General features: G+C 41.3%; 1 protein-coding gene across 1 annotated transcript in view; it reads right to left on the reverse strand.

The window, feature by feature from the left end:
- LOC121387534 (protein PTHB1-like) overlaps nt 1-25,381 on the reverse strand; it is a 101,003-nt gene that overhangs the window by 10,419 nt on the left and 65,203 nt on the right. Inside the window, exon 24 of the mRNA XM_041518687.1 lies at nt 24,574-24,725. Within this exon, the coding sequence (XP_041374621.1) occupies nt 24,598-24,725 (128 nt within the window). The 3' untranslated portion in view covers nt 24,574-24,597. The remainder of the gene's footprint in view (nt 1-24,573; nt 24,726-25,381) is intronic.

Below are 25,381 nucleotides of genomic sequence, written 5' to 3' on the forward strand. Positions count from 1 at the left end.
GAGCTACCGTAAATCCCGCCCCACACAAGCAGACATTAATGCTGGCGGTATTCACTGAGCTACCGTAAATCCCACCCTACACAAGCAGACGTTAATGCTGGCGGTATTCACTGAGCTACCGTAAATCCCGCCCCACACAAGGAGAGACGTTAATGGTGGCGGTATTCACTGAGCTACCGTAAATCCCGCCCCACATAAGCACAGACGTTAATGGTGGCAGTATTCACTGAGCTACCGTAAATCCCGCCCCACACAAGGAGAGACGTTAATGGTGGCGGTATTCACTGAGCTACCGTAAATCCCGCCCCACACAAGGAAAGACGTTAATGGTGGCAGTATTCACTGAGCTACCGTAAATCCTGCCCCACATAAGCACAGGCGTTAATGGTGGCGGTATTCAATGAGCTACCGTAAATCTCACCCTACACAAGCACAGACGTTAATGCTGGCGGTTTTCACTGAGCTACCGTAAATCTCACCCCACACAGTAAATCTCACCCCACACAAGCACAGACGTTAATGGTGGCGGTATTCACTGAGCTACCGTAAATCCCGCCCCACACAAGCACAGACATTAATGGTGGCGGTATTCACTGAGCTACCGTAAATCCCGCCCCACACAAGCACAGACGTTAATGCAGGCGGTATTCACTGGGCTACCGTAAATCCCGCCCAACACAAGCAGACATTAATGGTGGCGGTATTCACTGAGCTACCGTAAATCCCGCCCCACACAAGCAGACGTTAATGGTGGCGGTATTCACTGAGCTACCGTAAATCCCGCCCCACACAAGCAGACGTTAATGGTGGCGGTATTCACTGAGCTACCGTAAATCCCGCCCCACACAAGCAGACGTTAATGCTGGCGGTATTCACTGAGCTACCGTAAATCCCGCCCCACACAAGCAGACATTAATGCAGGCGGTATTCAATGAGCTACCGTAAATCCCACCCTACACAAGCAGATGTTAATGCTGGCGGTATTCACTGAGCTACCGTAAATCCCACCCTACACAAGCAGACGTTAATGCTGGCGGTATTCACTGAGCTACCGTAAATCCCACCCCACACAAGGAGAGACGTTAATGGTGGCGGTATTCACTGAGCTACCGTAAATCCCGCCCCACATAAGCACAGACGTTAATGGTGGCAGTATTCACTGAGCTACCGTAAATCCCGCCCCACACAAGGAGAGACGTTAATGGTGGCGGTATTCACTGAGCTACCGTAAATCCCGCCCCACACAAGGAGAGACGTTAATGGTGGCAGTATTCACTGAGCTACCGTAAATCCTGCCCCACATAAGCACAGGCGTTAATGGTGGCGGTATTCAATGAGCTACCGTAAATCTCACCCTACACAAGCACAGACGTTAATGCTGGCGGTTTTCACTGAGCTACCGTAAATCTCACCCCACACAGTAAATCTCACCCCACACAAGCACAGACGTTAATGGTGGCGGTATTCACTGAGCTACCGTAAATCCCGCCGCACACAAGCACAGACGTTAATGGTGGCGGTATTCACTGAGCTACCGTAAATCCCGCCCCACACAAGCACAGACGTTAATGCAGGCGGTATTCACTGGGCTACCGTAAATCCTGCCCAACACAAGCAGACATTAATGGTGGCGGTATTCACTGAGCTACCGTAAATCCCGCCCCACACAAGCAGACGTTAATGGTGGCGGTATTCACTGAGCTACCGTAAATCCCGCCCCACACAAGCAGATGTTAATGCTGGCGGTATTCACTGAGCTACCGTAAATCTCACCCTACACAAGGAGAGACGTTAATGGTGGCGGTATTCACTGAGCTACCGTAAATCCCGCCCCACACAAGGAGAGACGTTAATGGTGGCAGTATTCACTGAGCTACCGTAAATCCTGCCCCACATAAGCACAGGCGTTAATGGTGGCGGTATTCAATGAGCTACCGTAAATCTCACCCTACACAAGCACAGACGTTAATGCTGGCGGTTTTCACTGAGCTACCGTAAATCTCACCCCACACAGTAAATCTCACCCCACACAAGCACAGACGTTAATGGTGGCGGTATTCACTGAGCTACCGTAAATCCCGCCGCACACAAGCACAGACGTTAATGGTGGCGGTATTCACTGAGCTACCGTAAATCCCGCCCCACACAAGCACAGACGTTAATGCAGGCGGTATTCACTGGGCTACCGTAAATCCTGCCCAACACAAGCAGACATTAATGGTGGCGGTATTCACTGAGCTACCGTAAATCCCGCCCCACACAAGCAGACGTTAATGGTGGCGGTATTCACTGAGCTACCGTAAATCCCGCCCCACACAAGCAGATGTTAATGCTGGCGGTATTCACTGAGCTACCGTAAATCTCACCCTACACAAGCACAGACGTTAATGCTGGCGGTTTTCACTGAGCTACCGTAAATCTCACCCCACACAGTAAATCTCACCCCACACAAGCACAGACGTTAATGGTGGCGGTATTCACTGAGCTACCGTAAATCCCGCCGCACACAAGCACAGACGTTAATGGTGGCGGTATTCACTGAGCTACCGTAAATCCCGCCCCACACAAGCACAGACATTAATGGTGGCGGTATTCACTGAGCTACCGTAAATCCCGCCCCACACAAGCACAGACGTTAATGCAGGCGGTATTCACTGGGCTACCGTAAATCCCGCCCAACACAAGCAGACATTAATGGTGGCGGTATTCACTGAGCTACCGTAAATCCCGCCCCACACAAGCAGACGTTAATGGTGGCGGTATTCACTGAGCTACCGTAAATCCCGCCCCACACAAGCAGACGTTAATGGTGGCGGTATTCACTGAGCTACCGTAAATCCCGCCCCACACAAGCAGATGTTAATGCTGGCGGTATTCACTGAGCTACCGTAAATCCCGCCCCACACAAGCAGACGTTAATGGTGGCAGTAGTCAGGACCACAGTCTTTATGTGGTGTTCTCTTACTGTACTGCCATTCAAACAGATGACTGCTCTGATTCACCTGACGGGGCGGCGGTGTATCTCGAGATGCTATCTATGTCAAATTGCTCAATTACATTTACAGCTTGTTTTGGCTTCTTCATGGTCGGATCATTAGGCCCAGCAAGCAGTCGTAAGAAGCAACACAGTACATGCATGCATCTTGGTCAGCTTACCGGAAACATACACACGGTTTTTTATGCCTTATTATACTCCCCTACTACAGATTTCGTCTCAATCTATCTGTCTGTCTGTCCGTCCAGTGTTCAAGATTAAAAAATTTGGGGCAGTATCCCAGTTGGATATTAACATTTCAAAATCTCGTAATCCACCTGAGAATTTAGTATCGCACTTAAATGAAATTCATAAATAATATCATAACAAACTTGGGACGACAATATATTCATTCCCAGTCTATTGCTACGTCACAATCAAAATCACAGAATTTGTGATATTAGCAATCAAACGGAATCAGCAAAAAGATTTGCTGCATTATTTTTGAGTAATATGGACATAAATTAATATTTAGCGGTAATCTGTAAGTGTTTCTGACATTACTGATCAATACCTGTATCAATTTTCTGCAGATGTGGAATCAATACCTCAAATAAAATTTGAAGTAAGAAAACATCCAACAAAAAAAAATAGCGACTTAGCAGTTCCCAGTCTATTGCTACGCCACTATTGCTCCAGTGTAGCATTAGACTGGGTACAAGTTGGGGGGGGGGCAGGGGTGGTGGTGGTGTATTGTTATGGCATAGCATTAGACTGGGTACGAGCTCGAAAATACTTTTACTTAACTTACCAGAAAATGACGACTTACATATGTTTTTGTGAAAACTAAAAACGCAGGATTAAAAAAACAAAAAAACTAAACATTTTATGGCATCCCGGTGGAATACTGGGTTCTTGAAGTCTGGTATCCAAAATTAAATTCTGGTATCCCCGGGATATCGGGATACCGTTAATCTCGAACACTGCCGTCTGTACGTCCATCCGTCAATCTGTCTGTCTGTCTGAAGATATTAAGCTCAAATTTTGTATATAGCTTTATCATGTGCTGTTACAGATCAAGTTTGACTTTCATGGTGATTTATCTATTTTTGACAGTTATGGCCCTTGTACTTAGGAGATATGAAAACAAAATGTCCTATTGCTATCAGTTGTTCTGTCATTCTTTATTTAAAAGAAATATCTCTATTCACACACGTGCAATACATTCTCCACCAGTTACTGAAAATTAATGTGTTAAGTATATACGATACCGATTAATGTCATAGACAAATTCTGGTCACGATGGGAAAAGAAACCTAGTGATATAATTTTGACTAAATGACCTAGATCCTTCTAATTGAGACAAAAAGATGTGCTAGATAAACCGTTTAGCACATGTTCCCCATATGGTAATACACCCTTTTCATTGGTTAATTGTCTCGTTGTTCAGGAGGTAGATGGCCGTTGCTACCTGTTCATTGGTTAATTGTCTCGTTGTTCAGGAGGTAGATGGCCGTTGTTACCTGTTCATTACATCATTCCATAATCAAAGGTAGTACATGATGTCGCTGCATGCATTCATGCATTCCTTCTAGTGATGTAAGATATCAGTTGGGAGACATGATGTCGCTGCATGCATTCATGCATTCCTTCTAGTGATGTAAGATATCAGTTGGGAGACATGATGTCGCTGCATGCATTCATGCATTCCTTCTAGTGATGTAAGATATTAGTTGGGAGACATGATGTCGCTGCATGCATTCATGCATTCCTTCTAGTGATGTAAGATATCAGTTGGGAGACATGATGTCGCTGCATGCATTCATGCATTCCTTCTAGTGATGTAAGATATCAGTTGGTAGTACATGTCGCTGCATGCATTCATGCATTCCTTCTAGTGATGTAAGATATCAGTTGGTAGTACATGTCGCTGCATGCATTCATGCATTCCTTCTAGTGATGTAAGATATCAGTTGGGAGACATGATGTCGCTGCATGCATTCATGCATTCCTTCTAGTGATGTAAGATATCAGTTGGGAGACATGATGTCGCTGCATGCATTCATGCATTCCTTCTAGTGATGTAAGATATCAGTTGGGAGACATGATGTCGCTGCATGCATTCATGCATTCCTTCTAGTGATGTAAGATATCAGTTGGGAGACATGATGTCGCTGCATGCATTCATGCATTCCTTCTAGTGATGTAAGATATCAGTTGGGAGACATGATGTCGCTGCATGCATTCATGCATTCCTTCTAGCGATGTAAGATATCAGTTGGGAGACATGATGTCGCTGCATACATTCATGCATTCCTTCTAGTGATGTAAGATATCAGTTGGTAGTACATGATGTCGCTGCATGCATTCATGCATTCCTTCTAGTGATGTAAGATATCAGTTGGTAGTACATGTCGCTGCACGCATTCATGCATTCCTTCTAGTGATGTAAGATATCAGTTGGTAGTACATGATGTCGCTGCATGCATTCATGCATTCCTTCTAGTGATGTTCTAGTGATGTCGCTGCATGCATTCATATCAGTTGTAAGATACATGACATGTCGCTGCATGCATTCATGCATTCCTTCTAGTGATGTAAGATATCAGTTGGGAGACATGATGTCGCTGCATGCATTCATGCATTCCTTCTAGTGATGTAAGATATCAGTTGGGAGACATGATGTCGCTGCATGCATTCATGCATTCCTTCTAGTGATGTAAGATATCAGTTGGTAGTACATGATGTCGCTGCATGCATTCATGCATTCCTTCTAGTGATGTAAGATATCAGTTGAAAGACATGATGTCGCTGCATGCATTCATGCATTCCTTCTAGTGATGTAAGATATCAGTTGGTAGTACATGATGTCGCTGCATGCATTCATGCATTCCTTCTAGTGATGTAAGATATCAGTTGGGAGACATGATGTCGCTGCATGCATTCATGCATTCCTTCTAGTGATGTAAGATATCAGTTGGTAGTACATGATGTCGCTGCATGCATTCATGCATTCCTTCTAGTGATGTAAGATATCAGTTGGTAGTACATGATGTCGCTGCACGCATTCATGCATTCCTTCTAGTGATGTAAGATATCAGTTGGTAGTACATGATGTCGCTGCATGCATTCATGCATTCCTTCTAGTGATGTATATCAGTTGGCATAGTACATGATGTCGCTGCATGCATTCATGCATTCCTTCTAGTGATGTAAGATATCAGTTGGTAGACATGATGTCGCTGCATGCATTCATGCATTCCTTCTAGTGATGTAAGATATCAGTTGGTAGTACATGATGTCGCTGCATGCATTCATGCATTCCTTCTAGTGATGTAAGATATCAGTTGGTAGACATGATGTCGCTGCATGCATTCATGCATTCCTTCTAGTGATGTAAGATATCAGTTGGTAGTACATGATGTCGCTGCATGCATTCATGCATTCCTTCTAGTGATGTAAGATATCAGTTGGGAGACATGATGTCGCTGCATGCATTCATGCATTCCTTCTAGTGATGTAAGATATCAGTTGGGAGACATGATGTCGCTGCATGCATTCATGCATTCCTTCTAGTGATGTAAGATATCAGTTGGGAGACATGATGTCGCTGCATGCATTCATGCATTCCTTCTAGTGATGTAAGATATCAGTTGGGAGACATGATGTCGCTGCATGCATTCATGCATTCCTTCTAGTGATGTAAGATATCAGTTGGGAGACATGATGTCGCTGCATGCATTCATGCATTCCTTCTAGTGATGTAAGATATCAGTTGGGAGACATGATGTCGCTGCATGCATTCATGCATTCCTTCTAGTGATGTAAGATATCAGTTGGGAGACATGATGTCGCTGCATGCATTCATGCATTCCTTCTAGTGATGTAAGATATCAGTTGGGAGACATGATGTCGCTGCATGCATTCATGCATTCCTTCTAGTGATGTAAGATATCAGTTGGGAGACATGTCGCTGCATGCATTCATGCATTCCTTCTAGTGATGTAAGATATCAGTTGGGAGACATGATGTCGCTGCACGCATTCATGCATTCCTTCTAGTGATGTAAGATATCAGTTGGGAGACATGATGTCGCTGCACGCATTCATGCATTCCTTCTAGTGATGTAAGATATCAGTTGGGAGACATGATGTCGCTGCACGCATTCATGCATTCCTTCTAGTGATGTAAGATATCAGTTGGGAGACATGATGTCGCTGCATGCATTCATGCATTCCTTCTAGCGATGTAAGATATCAGTTGGGAGACATGATGTCGCTGCATACATTCATGCATTCCTTCTAGTGATGTAAGATATCAGTTGGTAGTACATGATGTCACTGCATGCATTCATGCATTCCTTCTAGTGATGTAAGATATCAGTTGGTAGTACATGTCGCTGCACGCATTCATGCATTCCTTCTAGTGATGTAAGATATCAGTTGAAAGACATGATGTCGCTGCATGCATTCATGCATTCCTTCTAGTGATGTAAGATATCAGTTGGTAGTACATGATGTCGCTGCATGCATTCATGCATTCCTTCTAGTGATGTAAGATATCAGTTGGGAGACATGATGTCGCTGCATGCATTCATGCATTCCTTCTAGTGATGTAAGATATCAGTTGGTAGTACATGATGTCGCTGCATGCATTCATGCATTCCTTCTAGTGATGTAAGATATCAGTTGAAAGACATGATGTCGCTGCATGCATTCATGCATTCCTTCTAGTGATGTAAGATATCAGTTGGTAGTACATGATGTCGCTGCATGCATTCATGCATTCCTTCTAGTGATGTAAGATATCAGTTGGGAGACATGATGTCGCTGCATGCATTCATGCATTCCTTCTAGTGATGTAAGATATCAGTTGGTAGTACATGATGTCGCTGCATGCATTCATGCATTCCTTCTAGTGATGTAAGATATCAGTTGGTAGTACATGATGTCGCTGCACGCATTCATGCATTCCTTCTAGTGATGTAAGATATCAGTTGGTAGTACATGATGTCGCTGCATGCATTCATGCATTCCTTCTAGTGATGTATATCAGTTGGTAGTACATGATGTCGCTGCATGCATTCATGCATTCCTTCTAGTGATGTAAGATATCAGTTGGGAGACATGATGTCGCTGCATGCATTCATGCATTCCTTCTAGTGATGTATGATATCAGTTGGTAGTACATGATGTCGCTGCATGCATTCATGCATTCCTTCTAGTGATGTAAGATATCAGTTGGGAGACATGATGTCGCTGCATGCATTCATGCATTCCTTCTAGTGATGTAAGATATCATTTGGTAGTACATGATGTCGCTGCATGCATTCATGCATTCCTTCTAGTGATGTAAGATATCAGTTGGGAGACATGATGTCGCTGCATGCATTCATGCATTCCTTCTAGTGATGTAAGATATCAGTTGGGAGACATGATGTCGCTGCATGCATTCATGCATTCCTTCTAGTGATGTAAGATATCAGTTGGGAGACATGATGTCGCAGCATGCATTCATGCATTCCTTCTAGTGATGTAAGATATCAGTTGGGAGACATGATGTCGCTGCATGCATTCATGCATTCCTTCTAGTGATGTAAGATATCAGTTGGGAGACATGATGTCGCTGCACGCATTCATGCATTCCTTCTAGTGATGTAAGATATCAGTTGGGAGACATGATGTCGCTGCACGCATTCATGCATTCCTTCTAGTGATGTAAGATATCAGTTGGGAGACATGATGTCGCTGCACGCATTCATGCATTCCTTCTAGTGATGTAAGATATCAGTTGGGAGACATGATGTCGCTGCACGCATTCATGCATTCCTTCTAGTGATGTAAGATATCAGTTGGCAGACATGATGTCGCTGCACGCATTCATGCATTCCTTCTAGTGATGTAAGATATCAGTTGGAAGACATGATGTCGCTGCACGCATTCATGCATTCCTTCTAGTGATGTAATATATCAGTTGGGAGACATGATGTCGCTGCACGCATTCATGCATTCCTTCTAGTGATGTAAGATATCAGTTGGTAGTACATGATGTCGCTGCATGCATTCATGCATTCCTTCTAGTGATGTAAGATATCAGTTGGTAGTACATGATGTCGCTGCACGCATTCATGCATTCCTTCTAGTGATGTAAGATATCAGTTGGGAGAAGGAAGAAAAAGGAAATGTTTTATTTAATGACGCACTCAACACATTTTATTTACGGTTATATGGCATCAGACATATGGTTAAGGACCACACAGATATAGAGAGGAAACCTGCTATTGCCACTTCATGGGCTATATATCTTTTTATTAGTAGCAAGGGATCTTTTATATGCACCATCCCACAAACAGGATAGCACATACCTTTGTTACACCAGTTGTGGAGCACTGGCTGGAACGAGAAATAGTTCAATGGGCCCACCGATGGGGATCGATCTTAAACCGACCACGCATCAAGCGAACGCTTTACCACTGGGCTACGTCCGGCCCCTTAAGAGGAGTGACGTCACAGTACAAAAATAAAATGCAGTGAATTTTATAATAATGTTTTACATTTACTGTTCTTCTTACATCAAACCAAAGTGAAATTATTTGCGCAAAAAATCTTTGTAGGTAATGAAACGGACTATAGTTTAGACTGGTCGCATGTTACAACTGTTACAATATAAGGTTGTCTACTGGTTTTCTGCACATCAAGTATCTAAAAATCAGTCTGAAAGATTTGCCAGAATACTAGTAGTATATTTCTGAATGTTTACAGGTCACGACGGAACCAAATTGCGGTTCAGGTAATTTTAATTTTGCGCAACCGACACGCGAACAGAACGACGGTTGATTTGAAATATTGTGCCCTGCAACCACTCATCAAGCGAGCACTATACCACTGTAGATCATGCCCCAGGTAAAGAAAAATGACAGACTGTAGTCATGAATACCGCCAGCCTCAGTCTGTGTAAATGTCTTGCTATGACCAATCTACATCACAGACAGTTTTTATCTTGTGTCCAGATCACAGAGAACATCACAAGGCCTGTGTCAAGACGTGACATCTGTAATTACGTGCTCGACAAAAACATACAAACTGTCAACTTTGACCCACGGTGGGGGGATCCTGACAGAATGATGGTATGAATTCACATGCAACATTATCTGAACTTCCATCATGAGCAAGGAATTTGAGAGAGAGAGACGAAAAAAATCTGCCTAACTACTGGGCCTGTTGTTACAAAACCTTTAGAGTCTAGATTCATATCTCAAGTGACCTCTGTGTATACAAATGGTATTGCGTTGTCATAGTGTTAAAGTCTCAGACTCCATTAGTCTTTGAGTCTACATTCTAATAGTTTTATAGGCATGGGGATAGGTCTGTAGGCAAAGCTGCCATTAGAAAGGAAAGGAATGTTTGTTTAACACACATCTCAGCACATTTTAAATTATGGCCGTTTAAAAAGGAAAGGAATGTTTAACACACATCTCGGCACATTTTAAACTATGGCCGTTTAAAAAGGAAAGGAATGTTTGTTTAACACACATCTCAACACATTTTAAACTATGGCCATTTAAAAAGGAAAGGAATGTTTATTTAACACACATCTCAGCACATTTTAAACTATGGCCGTTTAAAAAGGAAAGGAATGTTTAACACACATCTCAGCACATTTTAAACTATGGCCGTTTAAAAAGGAAAGGAATGTTTAACACACATCTCAACACATTTTATACTATGGCCGTTTAAAAAGGAAAGGAATGTTTGTTTAACACACATCTCAACACATTTTATACTATGCCGTTTAAAAAGGAAAGGAATGTTTGTTTAACACACATCTCAGCACATTTTAAACTATGGCCATTTAAAAAGGAAAGGAATGTTTAACACACATCTCGGCACATTTTAAACTATGGCCGTTTAAAAAGGAAAGGAATGTTTGTTTAACACACATCTCAACACATTTTATACTATGCCGTTTAAAAAGGAAAGGAATGTTTGTTTAACACACATCTCAGCACATTTTAAACTATGGCCGTTTAAAAAGGAAAGGAATGTTTAACACACATTTCAACACATTTTAAACTATGGCCGTTTAAAAAGGAAAGGAATGTTTAACACACTTCTCGGCACATTTTAAACTATGGCCGTTTAAAAAGGAAAGGAATGTTTGTTTAACACACATCTCAACACATTTTATACTATGGCCGCTTAAAAAGGAAAGGAATGTTTAACACACATCTCGGCACATTTTAAACTATGGCCGTTTAAAAAGGAAAGGAATGTTTGTTTAACACACATCTCAACACATTTTATACTATGCCGTTTAAAAAGGAAAGGAATGTTTGTTTAACACACATCTCAGCACATTTTAAACTATGGCCGTTTAAAAAGGAAAGGAATGTTTAACACACATTTCAACACATTTTAAACATGGCCGTTTAAAAAGGAAAGGAATGTTTAACACATATCTCAGCACATTTTAAACTATGGCCGTTTAAAAAGGAAAGGAATGTTTGTTTAACACACATCTCAACACATTTTAAACTATGGCTATTTAGAAAGGAAAGGAATGTTTGTTTAACACACATCTCAACACATTTTAAACTATGGCTATTTAGAAAGGAAAGGAATGTTTGTTTAAAGACATCTCAACACATTTTAAACTATGACTATTTAGAAAGGAAAGGACTGTTTGTTTAAAGACATCTCAACACATTTTAAACTATGACTATTTAGAAAGGAAAGGAATGTTTGTTTAAAGACACCTCAGCACATTTTAAACTATGGCTATTTGGAAAGGAAAGGAATGTTTGAAACATCTCAGAACATTATAAATTATGGCTATTTCAACTCTATTTCAAAATGAAAGCAACAAGGAATCTTTTAAATGCACCATCCCATAGACAGGATAGCACATACCACAGCCTTCAATATACCAGTCATGGTGCACTGGCTGGAATGAGAAATAGCCCAATGGGCCCACCAACGGGGATCGATCCAAGAATGACCGCCCGTCAGGCTAGTGCTTTACGATTGGCCTACGTCCTGTTCAATGTACCCTGTTATGTGTGGCTGTATCCTGCATACACCGTACACGGATCCTTTGCAGCTTACAAATGAATCATTTTTCTCTTCTGTTTTATCACTACTGTAAAGAGCACATTAATTTATTAATCATTGGTATTAAAGGAAACCCACTGTATTTTTTCATTAGCAACAAGGGCTCTTTTATGTGCACCTTTCCACAGACAGGATAGCACATACCATGGCCTTTGATATACCAGTCGTGGGTCCACTGGCTGGGATGGGGAAACACCCAATCAGAGAATGGGTCCACTGAGGTGATTCAGTCCTACTGATAATTCTGCTAATGTTTCCAACATGGCCCACACTGGAACGCAGTTTGGTTGAGCCAATTTTCGGATATATAGAGTAATTCCTTGAAAAATTATAAAAATTTGGCTAATTTAAGTATATGTTTTATTAGCCAAAGATTAAATGTTGCAGTCACTTGGGATAACAAATGTTTGGAATTAAAATATCTCACCTGTAGACCATAAACGTAATTTATTTTTGTGTTCCTGATAGTTTTATCCATAAATGTTCATGGTTTTCAATGCAGGTAGAGAATAACAAAAAAAACCCCAATAAACAAACACTTTAAAAAATTAAAGTACAATTTTAACATAGTAAATTTCAAGTTTATTTTTAACATGTCCTGAAATGAACATTCATATATGTAGCTATAAACCAAGTTTGATTGACGTAGAACCTATAATTTGTGAGAAACACAGCTAACCGTGAAACTGTAATGTTGAGATAAATGTATAAGTTGCACCTGCTATAAGCCATCGGACTACAGGCTGGTAGGTACATGGTTCGCAGGCCAGTACCGGCTTCCACCCAGAGAGAGTTCTTAAGGGATCAATGGGTAGGTGTAAGGCCACTACACCCTCTTCTCTCTCACCAACCACTAACAACTAACAACTAACCCACTGTCCTGGACAGACAGCCCAGTACCGGCTCCCACCCAGAGAGAGTTCTTAAGGGATCAATGGGTAGGTGTAAGGCCACTACACCCTTTTCTCTCTCACCAACCACTAACAACTAACAACTAACCCACTGTCCTGGACAGACAGCCCAGTACCGGCTCCCACCCAGAGAGAGTTCTTAAGGGATCAATGGGTAGGTGTAAGGCCACTACACCCTCTTCTCTCTCACTAACCACTAACAACTAACAACTAACCCACTGTCCTGGAGAGACAGCCCAGTACCGGCTCCCACCCAGAGAGAGTTCTTAAGGGATCAATGGGTAGGTGTAAGGCCACTACACTCTCTTCTCTCTCACCAACCACTAACAACTAACAACTAACCCACTGTCCTGGACAGACAGCCCAGATAGGTGAGGTGTGTGCCCAGGACAGCGTGCTTGAACCTTAATTGGATATAAGAACGAAAATAAGTTGAAATGAATGCACCTGCTGCTGATGTTGGAAATGTGCATCTTGCCAGGGTTTTTTTAATTCTTAAATTAAAAAAGAGACTAAAATGAACAATTGCCTAATAATATGGCAGTGGACAGGATCAGACCTATTCAAACAGAAAAATCTCCTTAGTAATTCACGTACCGCATGTCCAACAACTAGTACCTATTGATCAACAGGATTGGGCGCTATTGAAACAGAAAAATCTCCTTAGTAATTCACGTATTGCATATACCAATGTCTGACAACTAGTACCTATTTATCAACAGGATTGGGTGCTACTGAAACAGAAAAATCTCCTTAGTAATTCACGTATTGCATGTCTGACAACTAGTACCTATTTATCAACAGGATTGGGTGCTACTGAAACAGAAAAATCTCCTTAGTAATTCACGTATTGCATGTCTGACAACTAGTACCTATTTATCAACAGGATTGGGTGCTACTGAAACAGAAAAATCTCCTTAGTAATTCACGCATTGCATGTCTGACAACTAGTACCTATTTATCAACAGGATTGGGCGCTATTGAAACAGAAAAATCTCCTTAGTAATTCACGTATTGCATGTCCGAAAACTAGTACCTATTTATCAACAGGATTGGGCGCTATTGAAACAGAAAAATCTCCTTAGTAATTCACGTATTGCATGTCTGACAACTAGTACCTATTGATCAACAGGATTGGGCACTATTGAAACAGAAAAATCTCCTTATTAATTCACGTATTGCATGTCTGACAACTAGTACCTATTTATCAACAGGATTGGGTGCTACTGAAACAGAAAAATCTCCTTAGTAATTCACGCATTGCATGTCTGACAACTAGTACCTATTTATCAACAGGATTGGGCGCTACTGAAACAGAAAAACCTCCTTAGTAATTCATGTATTGCATGTACCAATGTCTGACAACTAGTACCTATTTATCAACAGAATTGGGTGCTACTGAACAGAAAAATCTCCTTAGTAATTCACGAATTGCATGTCTGACAACTAGTACCTATTTATCAACAGGATTGGGTGCTATTGAAACAGAAAAATCTCCTTAGTAATTCACGTACTGCATGTCCAACAACTAGTACCTATTGATCAACAGGATTGGGCACTATTGAAACAGACAAATCTCCTTAGTAATTCACGTATTGCATGTACCAAGGTCTGACAACTAGTACCTATTTATCAACAGGATTGGGCGCTATTGAAACAGAAAAATCTCCTTAGTAATTCACGTATTGCATGTCCGATAACTAGTACCTATTGATCAACAGGATTGGGCACTATTGAAACAGACAAATCTCCTTAGTAATTCACGTATTGCATGTCTGACAACTAGTACCTATTTATCAACAGAATTGAGCGCTATTGAAACAGAAAAATCTCCTTAGTAATTCACGTACTGCATGTCCGACAACTAGTACCTATTGATCAACAGGATTGGGCACTAATGAAACAGACAAATCTCCTTAGTAATTCACGTATTGCATGTACCAATGTCTGACAACTAGTACCTATTTATCAACAGGATTGGGCGCTATTGAAACAGAAAAATCTCCTTAGTAATTCACATACTGCATGTCCAACAACTAGTACCTTTCGATCAACAGCGGTTACTACTAATTAACCAGCAAACTGGTGGGTGTCATTAACCGCGCATTCCATTCGTTTCATAAAACCCCCCACTAAAAAAACAACAAATACACACACCACGAAATGACGATAAACAACTCTACGGATCTTAACACCACAGTAAATCTATCAGTCGGTGAGACACAATACCTGGACCATTAAGAAAGCTGGCCGGTAATCATCTTAAGAAGCCAGCTCCCCAATTCTGCCGCGTCATCAATGCTAATGTGAGCTTCGCACGCGACTCACGGATTAACACCGGTCGTAAAGAAACCTGTACGGGTACCTCAAGTCCCACTGCTTTCAACCCCTATCTCGTCTTTTGTATCACGATCTGATCTCAGGGTCGGGAGAGGGGGGAGAAGGGGATTATTTACGACTGCGTTCATGGGATGTGGTTACACAATAATCGTAGCAGTTCCAGTGCCGTGGTATGCGTGTCTAAAACAAAATAGCAAGTTCCCACGGTCAGCTGGAAGATGATGTATGAAATATCGATGACTAACTTGAAAATATTTCTTTGAGATAATAATCGTAATGGTATACGAAGTTATGCAATTGTTCGCAAGATATTTACGATACTTGTAGGTTTTACAATATATTTTATGGTTGCTGCAGTACAACAAATATTAGTGTTAATATTTTTGTGGTTTATGAACCATTATTAAATATTAATTACAACTGTTCAACAGAAAACTTAATATACAGCAGTTTTTCAAATACTACGAAAAAAAATTAAATTCCTTGTGTACAGTTTGAAGATGTTTTAAAATACTAAAATATTAAAGTTAAAGTTTGTTTTGTTTAGCAACACCACTAGAGCACAATGATAGAATCATTGGCTATTGGATGTCAAACATTGGGTAATTTTTACATGTAGTCTTAGAGAGGAAACCTGCACATTTTATCCATTAGCATCATGCATCAAGCGATTTTTTAGATGCACCATCCCAGTCTTTAATATACCGGTCTTGGTGCACTGGCTGGAACAAGAAATAGCCCCCGATCCCGGGGATCAATCCCAGACTGACTGTGCACTTTACTACTGGGCTATGTGTTATCACTTCAAACTACCAGGGTTTTGGGGGGTTTTCTCACGTATTATGCACACTTTTAAAAAAAAAATACAGGTTAAAAATAAGGGTGCACATTATACATAACAATAGAAAAAATATTATCTTTTAAAAATGTCCGGCGATCACCCATAAAAAAAACGTCTGTCAGTAATTTACAAGTTATTGACAGTGTTCATTACAACAAAACACCAAAACCCTCTTAAAAATCGCTTTTCACTTGCGATGGTTGTAATAAATATAAAATAAATGTACAAATGCCACAAAGTGCACAAAAATAGACTAAATATTTAATTTACTAGTCATTTACAGTGTATGGGTGTATACTTTTGTCTTCATTTATGCATGTGTGACATGTAAGTACGCAAGTACTAGTCTACGTTTTGTGTGACAGGTAGGTCTATGTATGCAAGTACCTAACTTTAAGTTTTGTTTCTTGAATATACCACTGCTTTCGCTTTTAGTTAATTTTGGTGACAGGTGGAAAACAGTGCATCTTGCATTCACCGTCGATTTTATGGTTTAAAAAAACGGTGAGCATTATACAAAAAATTAATTGAAATAAAAATAAATGTAATTAATATGCTTGCTTTAATAAATGAATGGCAAAATATAGAACATGGATATTGTATTAATTCAGAGAGCTGAACGTAGCCCAATGGTAAAGCGCTTACTTGATGCGAAATCGGTCTAGTATCGATCCCTGTCATTGATCCCATTGGGTTATTTCTCATTCTGGCCAGTGCACCACGACTGGTATATCAAAGGCCGTGGTATGTACTATCCTGATTGTGGGATGGTGCATATAAAAGATCCCTTGCTACTTATGGAAAAATGTAGTGGGTTTCTTCTCTAAGACTATATGTCAAAATAACCAAATGTTTGACACCCAATAGCTAATGATTAATAAATCAATGTGCTCTAGTGGTGTTATTATTAAAGGGACATACCCTAGTTTTTAAGACATATTTTTTTACTATTATAGCCATTTTTGATAATTGAAATCATACTTTACTTCGATTTTATGATTTAGATTATCATTTTCCGTACATTTGAAGTGCCTTTAGTCATCCTGGTGTTTTTAATATCACAAAATGCATTTCTCATATTTTTAAAAACACGTGCGTCTGAGAAGTAAGTTGTGGAGTCGAGTTTTAGTCCATTTTCAGAGGGTATTTCACCATTTCAAAGTCACAAATTCATGTTTAACTCAACTGTAACTTTATCCAAATGGTTACAGGTTTGTAGATTAACTAACTACAGGTTTGTAGATTAACTAAACTTGGTATTAATTTTCACGGGTTGAAACTAGTGTATGTCCCTTGAAAAAACACATACTTTTTACTTTTTTTACTTGACAAACAACACCATCTTACAGGCATTGAACTATGCCCGTCGTGTGGTAACCGTTGTGCATGTCAGCACGGAAACACAGAAGTGGTAACCGATGAGTTACGACACATTTATCATCAAGTCCACGATTCTCAATACTTATTACTACACTATACGTGGGAAATCTTTCTGTCAATGCCTTTGCTGATTCATGGTGAGTGAATGTTTTTTTGTCAGTTTTTTTTCTCCTTTCATACATAGATGACCCTAAAAGACATAGATGACCCTGGAAGACATAGGTGAACCTAAAAGACATAGATGAACCTAAAAGAAGTAAGAGATAAATCTTTAATTAGCAAATTGTTTATCACTAGCTGTGACTGTGATGCAATCTAAAGTCCTGTCAAGTGAAGTAAAAAGAAAGAAAGAAAGGAAGGATATGTTTTATTTAACGATGCACTCAACACATTTTATTTATGGTTATATGGCGTCAGACATATGGTTAAAGACCACACAGAGTTTGAGAGGAAACTCGCTGTCACCACTACATGGGCTACTCTTCCGATTAGCAGCAAGGGATTTTTTATTTGCGCTTCCCACAGGCAGGATAGCACAAACCATGGCCTTTGTTGAACCAGTTATGGATCACTGGTCGGTGCAAGTGGTTTACACCTACCCATTGAGCCTTGCGGAGCACTCACTTGGGGTTTGGAGTCGGTATCTGGATTAAAAATCCCATGCCTCGACTGGGATCCGAACCCAGTACCTACCAGCCTGTAGACCGATGGCCTGCCACGACGCCACCGAGGCCGGTCATCAAGTGAAGTAAGTTCCAAATGTCACACTTAATATTTGCTTAATCACCCTTCAGCACATTTTACATTAGTTAACGCTATTTGGTGTCTAACACCGGAAGGATCGAATGTTTTATTTAATGAAAAAAGTTTGTTAAAGTTTGTTTGTTTTGTTTAACGACACCACTAAAGCACATTGATTAATTAATCATCAGCTATTGGATGTCAATTTTTTTTAATTCTGACACAGTCATCATCAGAGGGGAGAGGGTGGTGCTTTACATACAAGCCCATTAAAAGAGAGAACTAAAAACAACATTGTCTAAGAATTCACCCAAGAAATTGAGAATTCATTTGTATGAAGACTGGGAAGAATTAATTTTTATTAATGTTTTTTTTTTTTCAATTACACAACTAGAGCAGTATAGTTTTAGACAGGAAACCTGCTAGATTTATCCATTAGTATCAGTGGTACAGCGCTCGCTCGATGCGTGGGATCGATCCCCATCAGTGGGCTCATTGGGCTATTTCTCGTTCCAGCCAGTGTTTCTTGTACCAATGTTCGTACGCACCGATACAATTTCAGAACGTCCGCGTTTTAGCATTAAAAGAAGTAGTAGTAACAGGAATTCAATTCTAACTCTCATGTAGTTACCAGGCTATATTTTGTGGTAACCTGTAAATGGGTTACCAGACACAATGCTTATTTCGATGCCTGGAAATTTAAATTAAAATATTTTTATTCTTATCATTACTGGGGAAAACATGCACACACATGCACAAACATGCGCGCACACATACACCTCACCCCCTCCAAAAAAGGGCGCGAACAAACTCTAAAATTATGTAATACTCGTTTCAACGGCTGCATCATCCATTCCCAAAGACTGTGACGTACTTTAGCCAACATTATTCAGCGCAAATTTTTAACAACTGCCTAACCTCTATGTAGGATGTTGAACAAATTAAACATGAGTAATATTACAAGATATTGTTTTTAAAAGGATATATAATTCTTAACAAACAACTCCCACCATTCAATAACTCTGTAAAACAGTGTGTATGTGACAATCACGAGTAGCAGGCCTGATCGGCATTTTCAGTGATACCAAATATTTTGTCTCATGTCAAATTGACCCTACTTAGTACTACTAGATTGTCCCTAACCGGATTATTTCGCCACCAAATACATATTTTATATTGACGATATTACTAAACCATTTAACAAAAATACAATTTAATTCATGAAAATATGAAGAACTTAAAACATGAAAAACATGTTTTACAAAATGCAGAACTCGTTTTGAAGTAAAGTTAATAATGACAACATTTTAGAAATATTTCATTATTAATTAGACTAAAGCTTGCCAGATGATGTCTAAAAAAATTCACACTCTGTAAGCACAAGTCATCAAAGGTTTTAGGATGAATAGGAAATATTTTGTAGCAAGAATTGGTAAGAACCAGCTAGTTTGGGGATGAAATATCTGGCATATGGCTTTTCCAAATGCCTCCTATCAAAATCATGCACAGTGGCAGTGTTAGGGTCGATATTTATGTCGCCAGTCAGCCAAGTTGTCAGTGCCGATACTTTTGAATTGCCCGTGACTGTTCGAGTGTCATGAAGTTTTCTTTTTCATTTTATTTGTTTTCTGATTTACTTGGTTGCCCATTGGTCAACTATTTGACAAAGAATGGTTGCCCGCAACATATTTTGGTTGTCCCGGGTGTGCGGACAACCGATTTGTGCACCCCTGACACACATCAAAATAGTGTTAAATTCGGTGGGGGTTTTTTTCAATTTGAGGCTGAATAATGTAGGTTCAAAATTACATATTTCTCATTGGAAACTTGGGTCAGTGATGATGTGTTCTGGTCGTAAAAGCTGGGTGGATAAGAGTTAATGTGCAGTAATGCATGAAAAGTATGTCACTGTGACCTAGTTATGGTACGCGACACACCACCATCCCAAGTTGTATTTGCATGCAAGGTCTGATGATCCTATATGAAGTGATAAGAAAGATATGGCCCGGACAATGATTTCCTTTAATGTGCAGTAATGCATGAAAAGTATGTCACTGTGACCTAGTTATGGTATGCAACACACCACCATCCCAAGTTGTATTTGCATGCAAGGTCTGATGATCCTATATGAAGTGATAAGAAAGATATGGCCCGGACAATGATTTCCTTTAATGTGCAGTAATGCATGAAAAGTATGTCACTGTGACCTAGTTATGGTACGCAACACACCACCATCCCAAGTTGTATTTGCATGCAAGGTCTGATAATCCTATATGAAGTGATAAGAAAGATATGCTTCGGAAACGAAACGTGTAAGGACTGATGGACAGTGCATCTTACCATAGTCATACCATAATGTGTTTACAGACTGACGGACAGAGCGTCGTACCATAGTCATACCATAATGTGTTTACAGACTGATGGACAGCGTGTCATACCATAATGTGTTTACAGACTGATGGACAGCGTGTCGTACCGTAGTCATACCATAATGTGTTTACAGACTGACGGACAGTGCGTCGTACCGTAGTCATACCATAATGTGTTTACAGACTGACGGACAGCGCGTCGTACCGTAGTCATACCATAATGTGTTTACAGACTGACGGACAGCGCGTCGTACCATAGTCATACCATAATGTGTTTACAGACTGACGGACAGAGCGTCGCACCATAGTCATACCATAATGTGTTTACAGACTGACGGACAGAGCGTCGCACCATAGTCATACCATAATGTGTTTACAGACTGACGGACAGTGCGTCGTACCGTAGTCATACCATAATGTGTTTACAGACTGACGGACAGCGCGTCGTACCGTAGTCATACCATAATGTGTTTACAGACTGACGGACAGCGCGTCGTACCGTAGTCATACCATAATGTGTTTACAGACTGACGGACAGAGCGTCGCACCATAGTCATACCATAATGTGTTTACAGACTGACGGACAGAGCGTCGCACCATAGTCATACCATAATGTGTTTACAGACTGACGGACAGAGCGTCGCACCATAGTCATACCATAATGTGTTTACAGACTGACGGACAGAGCGTCGCACCATAGTCATACCATAATGTGTTTACAGACTGACGGACAGAGCGTTGCACCATAGTCATACCATAATGTGTTTACAGACTGACGGACAGAGCGTCGCACCATAGTCATACCATAATGTGTTTACAGACTGACGGACAGAGCGTCGCACCATAGTCATACCATAATGTGTTTACAGACTGACGGACAGAGCGTCGTACCATAGTCATACCATAATGTGTTTACAGACTGACGGACAGAGCGTCGTACCATAGTCATACCATAATGTGTTTACAGACTGACGGACAGAGCGTCGTACCATAGTCATACCATAATGTGTTTACAGACTGACGGACAGTGCGTCGTACCATAGTCATACCATAATGTGTTTACAGACTGACGGACAGAGCGTCGTACCATAGTCATACCATAATGTGTTTACAGACTGACGGACAGTGCGTCGTACCATAGTCATACCATAATGTGTTTACAGACTGACGGACAGCGTCGTACCATAGTCATACCATAATGTGTTTACAGACTGACGGACAGAGCGTCGTACCATAGTCATACCATAATGTGTTTACAGACTGACGGACAGAGCGTCGTACCATAGTCATACCATAATGTGTTTACAGACTGACGGACAGTGCGTCGTACCATAGTCATACCATAATGTGTTTACAGACTGACGGACAGAGCGTCGCACCATAGTCATACCATAATGTGTTTACAGACTGACGGACAGAGCGTCGCACCATAGTCATACCATAATGTGTTTACAGACTGACGGACAGAGCGTCGCACCATAGTCATACCATAATGTGTTTACAGACTGACGGACAGAGCGTCGCACCATAGTCATACCATAATGTGTTTACAGACTGACGGACAGAGCGTCGCACCATAGTCATACCATAATGTGTTTACAGACTGACGGACAGAGCGTCGCACCATAGTCATACCATAATGTGTTTACAGACTGACGGACAGAGCGTCGCACCATAGTCATACCATAATGTGTTTACAGACTGATGGACAGCGTGTCATACCATAATGTGTTTACAGACTGATGGACAGCGTGTCGTACCATAGTCATACCATAATGTGTTTACAGACTGACGGACAGTGCGTCGTACCATAGTCATACCATAATGTGTTTACAGACTGACGGACAGTGCGTCGTACCAGTCATACCATAATGTGTTTACAGACTGACGGACAGTGCGTCGTACCATAGTCATTCCATAATGTGTTTACAGACTGACGGACAGAGCGTCGTACCATAGTCATACCATAATGTGTTTACAGACTGACGGACAGCGCGTCGTACCATAGTCATACCATAATGTGTTTACAGACTGACGGACAGAGCGTCGTACCATAGTCATACCATAATGTGTTTACAGACTGACGGACAGAGCGTCGTACCATAGTCATACCATAATGTGTTTACAGACTGACGGACAGAGCGTCGTACCATAGTCATACCATAATGTGTTTACAGACTGACGGACAGAGCGTCGTACCATAGTCATACCATAATGTGTTTACAGACTGACGGACAGTGCATCGCACCATAGTCATACCATAATGTGTTTACAGACTGACGGACAGCGCGTCGCACCATAGTCATACCATAATGTGTTTACAGACTGACGGACAGCGCGTCGCACCATAGTCATACCATAATGTGTTTACAGACTGACGGACAGCGCGTCGCACCATAGTCATACCATAATGTGTTTACAGACTGACGGACAGCGCGTCGCACCATAGTCATACCATAATGTGTTTACAGACTGACGGACAGTGCGTCGTACCATAGTCATACCATAATACATTTACAAGGTACCAGTTGTTGGGCCCTGCTTGGGATGCAGTCTTTGTCATGAGCGGGCTGGATGTAGCCCAGTGGTAAAGCCCTCACTTGATGAGCGATCGGTTTGGGATCGATCTCCATCAGTGGGCCCATTGGGCTATTTCTCACTCCAACCAGTGCACCACGACTTGTATATCAAAGGCTGTGGTATTTTGCGCTATCCTGTCTATGGGATGGTGCATATAAAAGATCCCTTGCTGCTAATCGAAGAGAGTAGCCCACGAAGTGCCAACAGCGGGTTTCCTGTCTCAATATCTGTGTGGTCCTTACCCATATGTCCGATGCCATATAACCGTATATAAAATGTGTTGAGTGCGTCGTTAAATAAATCATTTTCTTCCTTCCTTCTTTACCATGATCAAACTACAAGGCGAGCTGAAGATCACTCCCCTGAAATGATGCTAGAAGAGCAATCACGTGAAGTTTTGAATAAAATTGATTACAAAGTTTTGATGGAAGACGGACACTTTGCAGCTCTCCTAAAATATTCCAGATCACTCACATTTCCTGGTGAAGATTGGCCATCAGTGCCACCATTAAGTTCGAGCCCTGATTCAGTCCAGTGTTGTGAACTGAATCCCAGTTATATACCAAAACAGATTCACTTGTTAGTAAAAAGTATGTTTTGTTTAACTACACCACTAGAGAACACTGATTAATTAATCATCAGCTATTAGATGTCAAACTTTTGTTAACTCTGACATAGTCTTTGAGAGGAAACCCACAACAAAGTTCCATTAGTAACAAGGAATCTTTTATATGCACTTTCCCACAGACAGGATACCACATACCACGGCCTTTGACCAGTTGTGGTGCACTGATTGGAACAAAAAAACTAAACAATGCATCCACCAAGATGGGGTGATCCTGCGGTGCAAGCACTTCAAGCCGACCGAGTCAAATCTTGCCGTCACTTGTCAGTTTGAATAGAAAGAAAAAAAGAAATGTTTCATTTAACGATGCACTCAACACATTTTATTTACGGTTATATGGCGTCAGACATATGGTTAAGGACCACACAGATTTTGAGAGGAAACCCGCTGTCGCCACTACATGGGCTACTCTTTCCGATAAGCAGCAAGGGATCTTTTATTTGCGCTTCACACAGGCAGGATAGCACAAACCATGGCCTTTGTTGAACTAGTTATGGATCACTGGTCGGTGCAAGTGGTTTACACCTACCCATTGAGCCTTGCGGAGCACTCACTCAGGGTTTGGAGTCGGTATCTGGATTAAAAATCCCATGCCTCGACTGGGATCCGAACCCAGTACCTACCAGCCTGTAGACCGATGGCCTAACAACGACGCCACCGAGGCCGGTCAGTTTGAATAGATGCAAATAAAAAACAACTTACCGCTCTGCAGATGACCATTTCTCCTCATAACGAGTAGACAACTTCTCCATCTTCAGCCGTGCTGGAAATGTTCGGTCCCTCCACCTCATCATTATCCATGTCGTCAAGATCTGGAACCAGGCTCTCGATCTGCTTCTGTTTCAGCCCATTACCTAGAAATAAGGAAGGAGGCTTATATATCGAATGGATGGACGTTTAACAGTGTAAGCTTTTATTGAATGGATGGACGTTTAACGACACCCCAGCACAAAAACAGCGATCGGCCATTGGGTGTCAAACAGTGTAAGCTTTTATTGAATGGATGGCTGTTTAACAACACCCCAGCACAAAAACAGTGATCGGCCATTGGGTGTCAAACAGTGTAAGCTTTTATTGAATGGATGGCTGTTTAACAACACCCCAGCACAAAAACAGCGATCGGCCATTGGGTGTCAAACAGTGTAAGCTTTCATTGAATGGATCGACGTTTAACAGTGTAAGCTTTTATTGAATGGATGGACGTTTAACAACACCCCAGCACAAAAACAGCGATCGGCCATTGGGTGTCAAACAGTGTAAGCTTTTATTGAATGGATGGCTGTTTAACAACACCCCAGCACAAAAACAGCGATCGGCCATTGGGTGTCAAACAGTGTAAGCTTTCATTGAATGGATGGACGTTTAACAGTGTAAGCTTTTATTGAATGGATGGACGTTTAACAACACCCCAGCACAAAAACAGCGATCGGCCATTGGGTGTCAAACAGTGTAAGCTTTTATTGAATGGATGGCTGTTTAACAACACCCCAGCACAAAAACAGCGATCGGC

The sequence above is a fragment of the Gigantopelta aegis genome, chromosome 13 (genome assembly GCF_016097555.1).
Source record: "Gigantopelta aegis isolate Gae_Host chromosome 13, Gae_host_genome, whole genome shotgun sequence".
Taxonomy (NCBI): domain Eukaryota; kingdom Metazoa; phylum Mollusca; class Gastropoda; order Neomphalida; family Peltospiridae; genus Gigantopelta; species Gigantopelta aegis.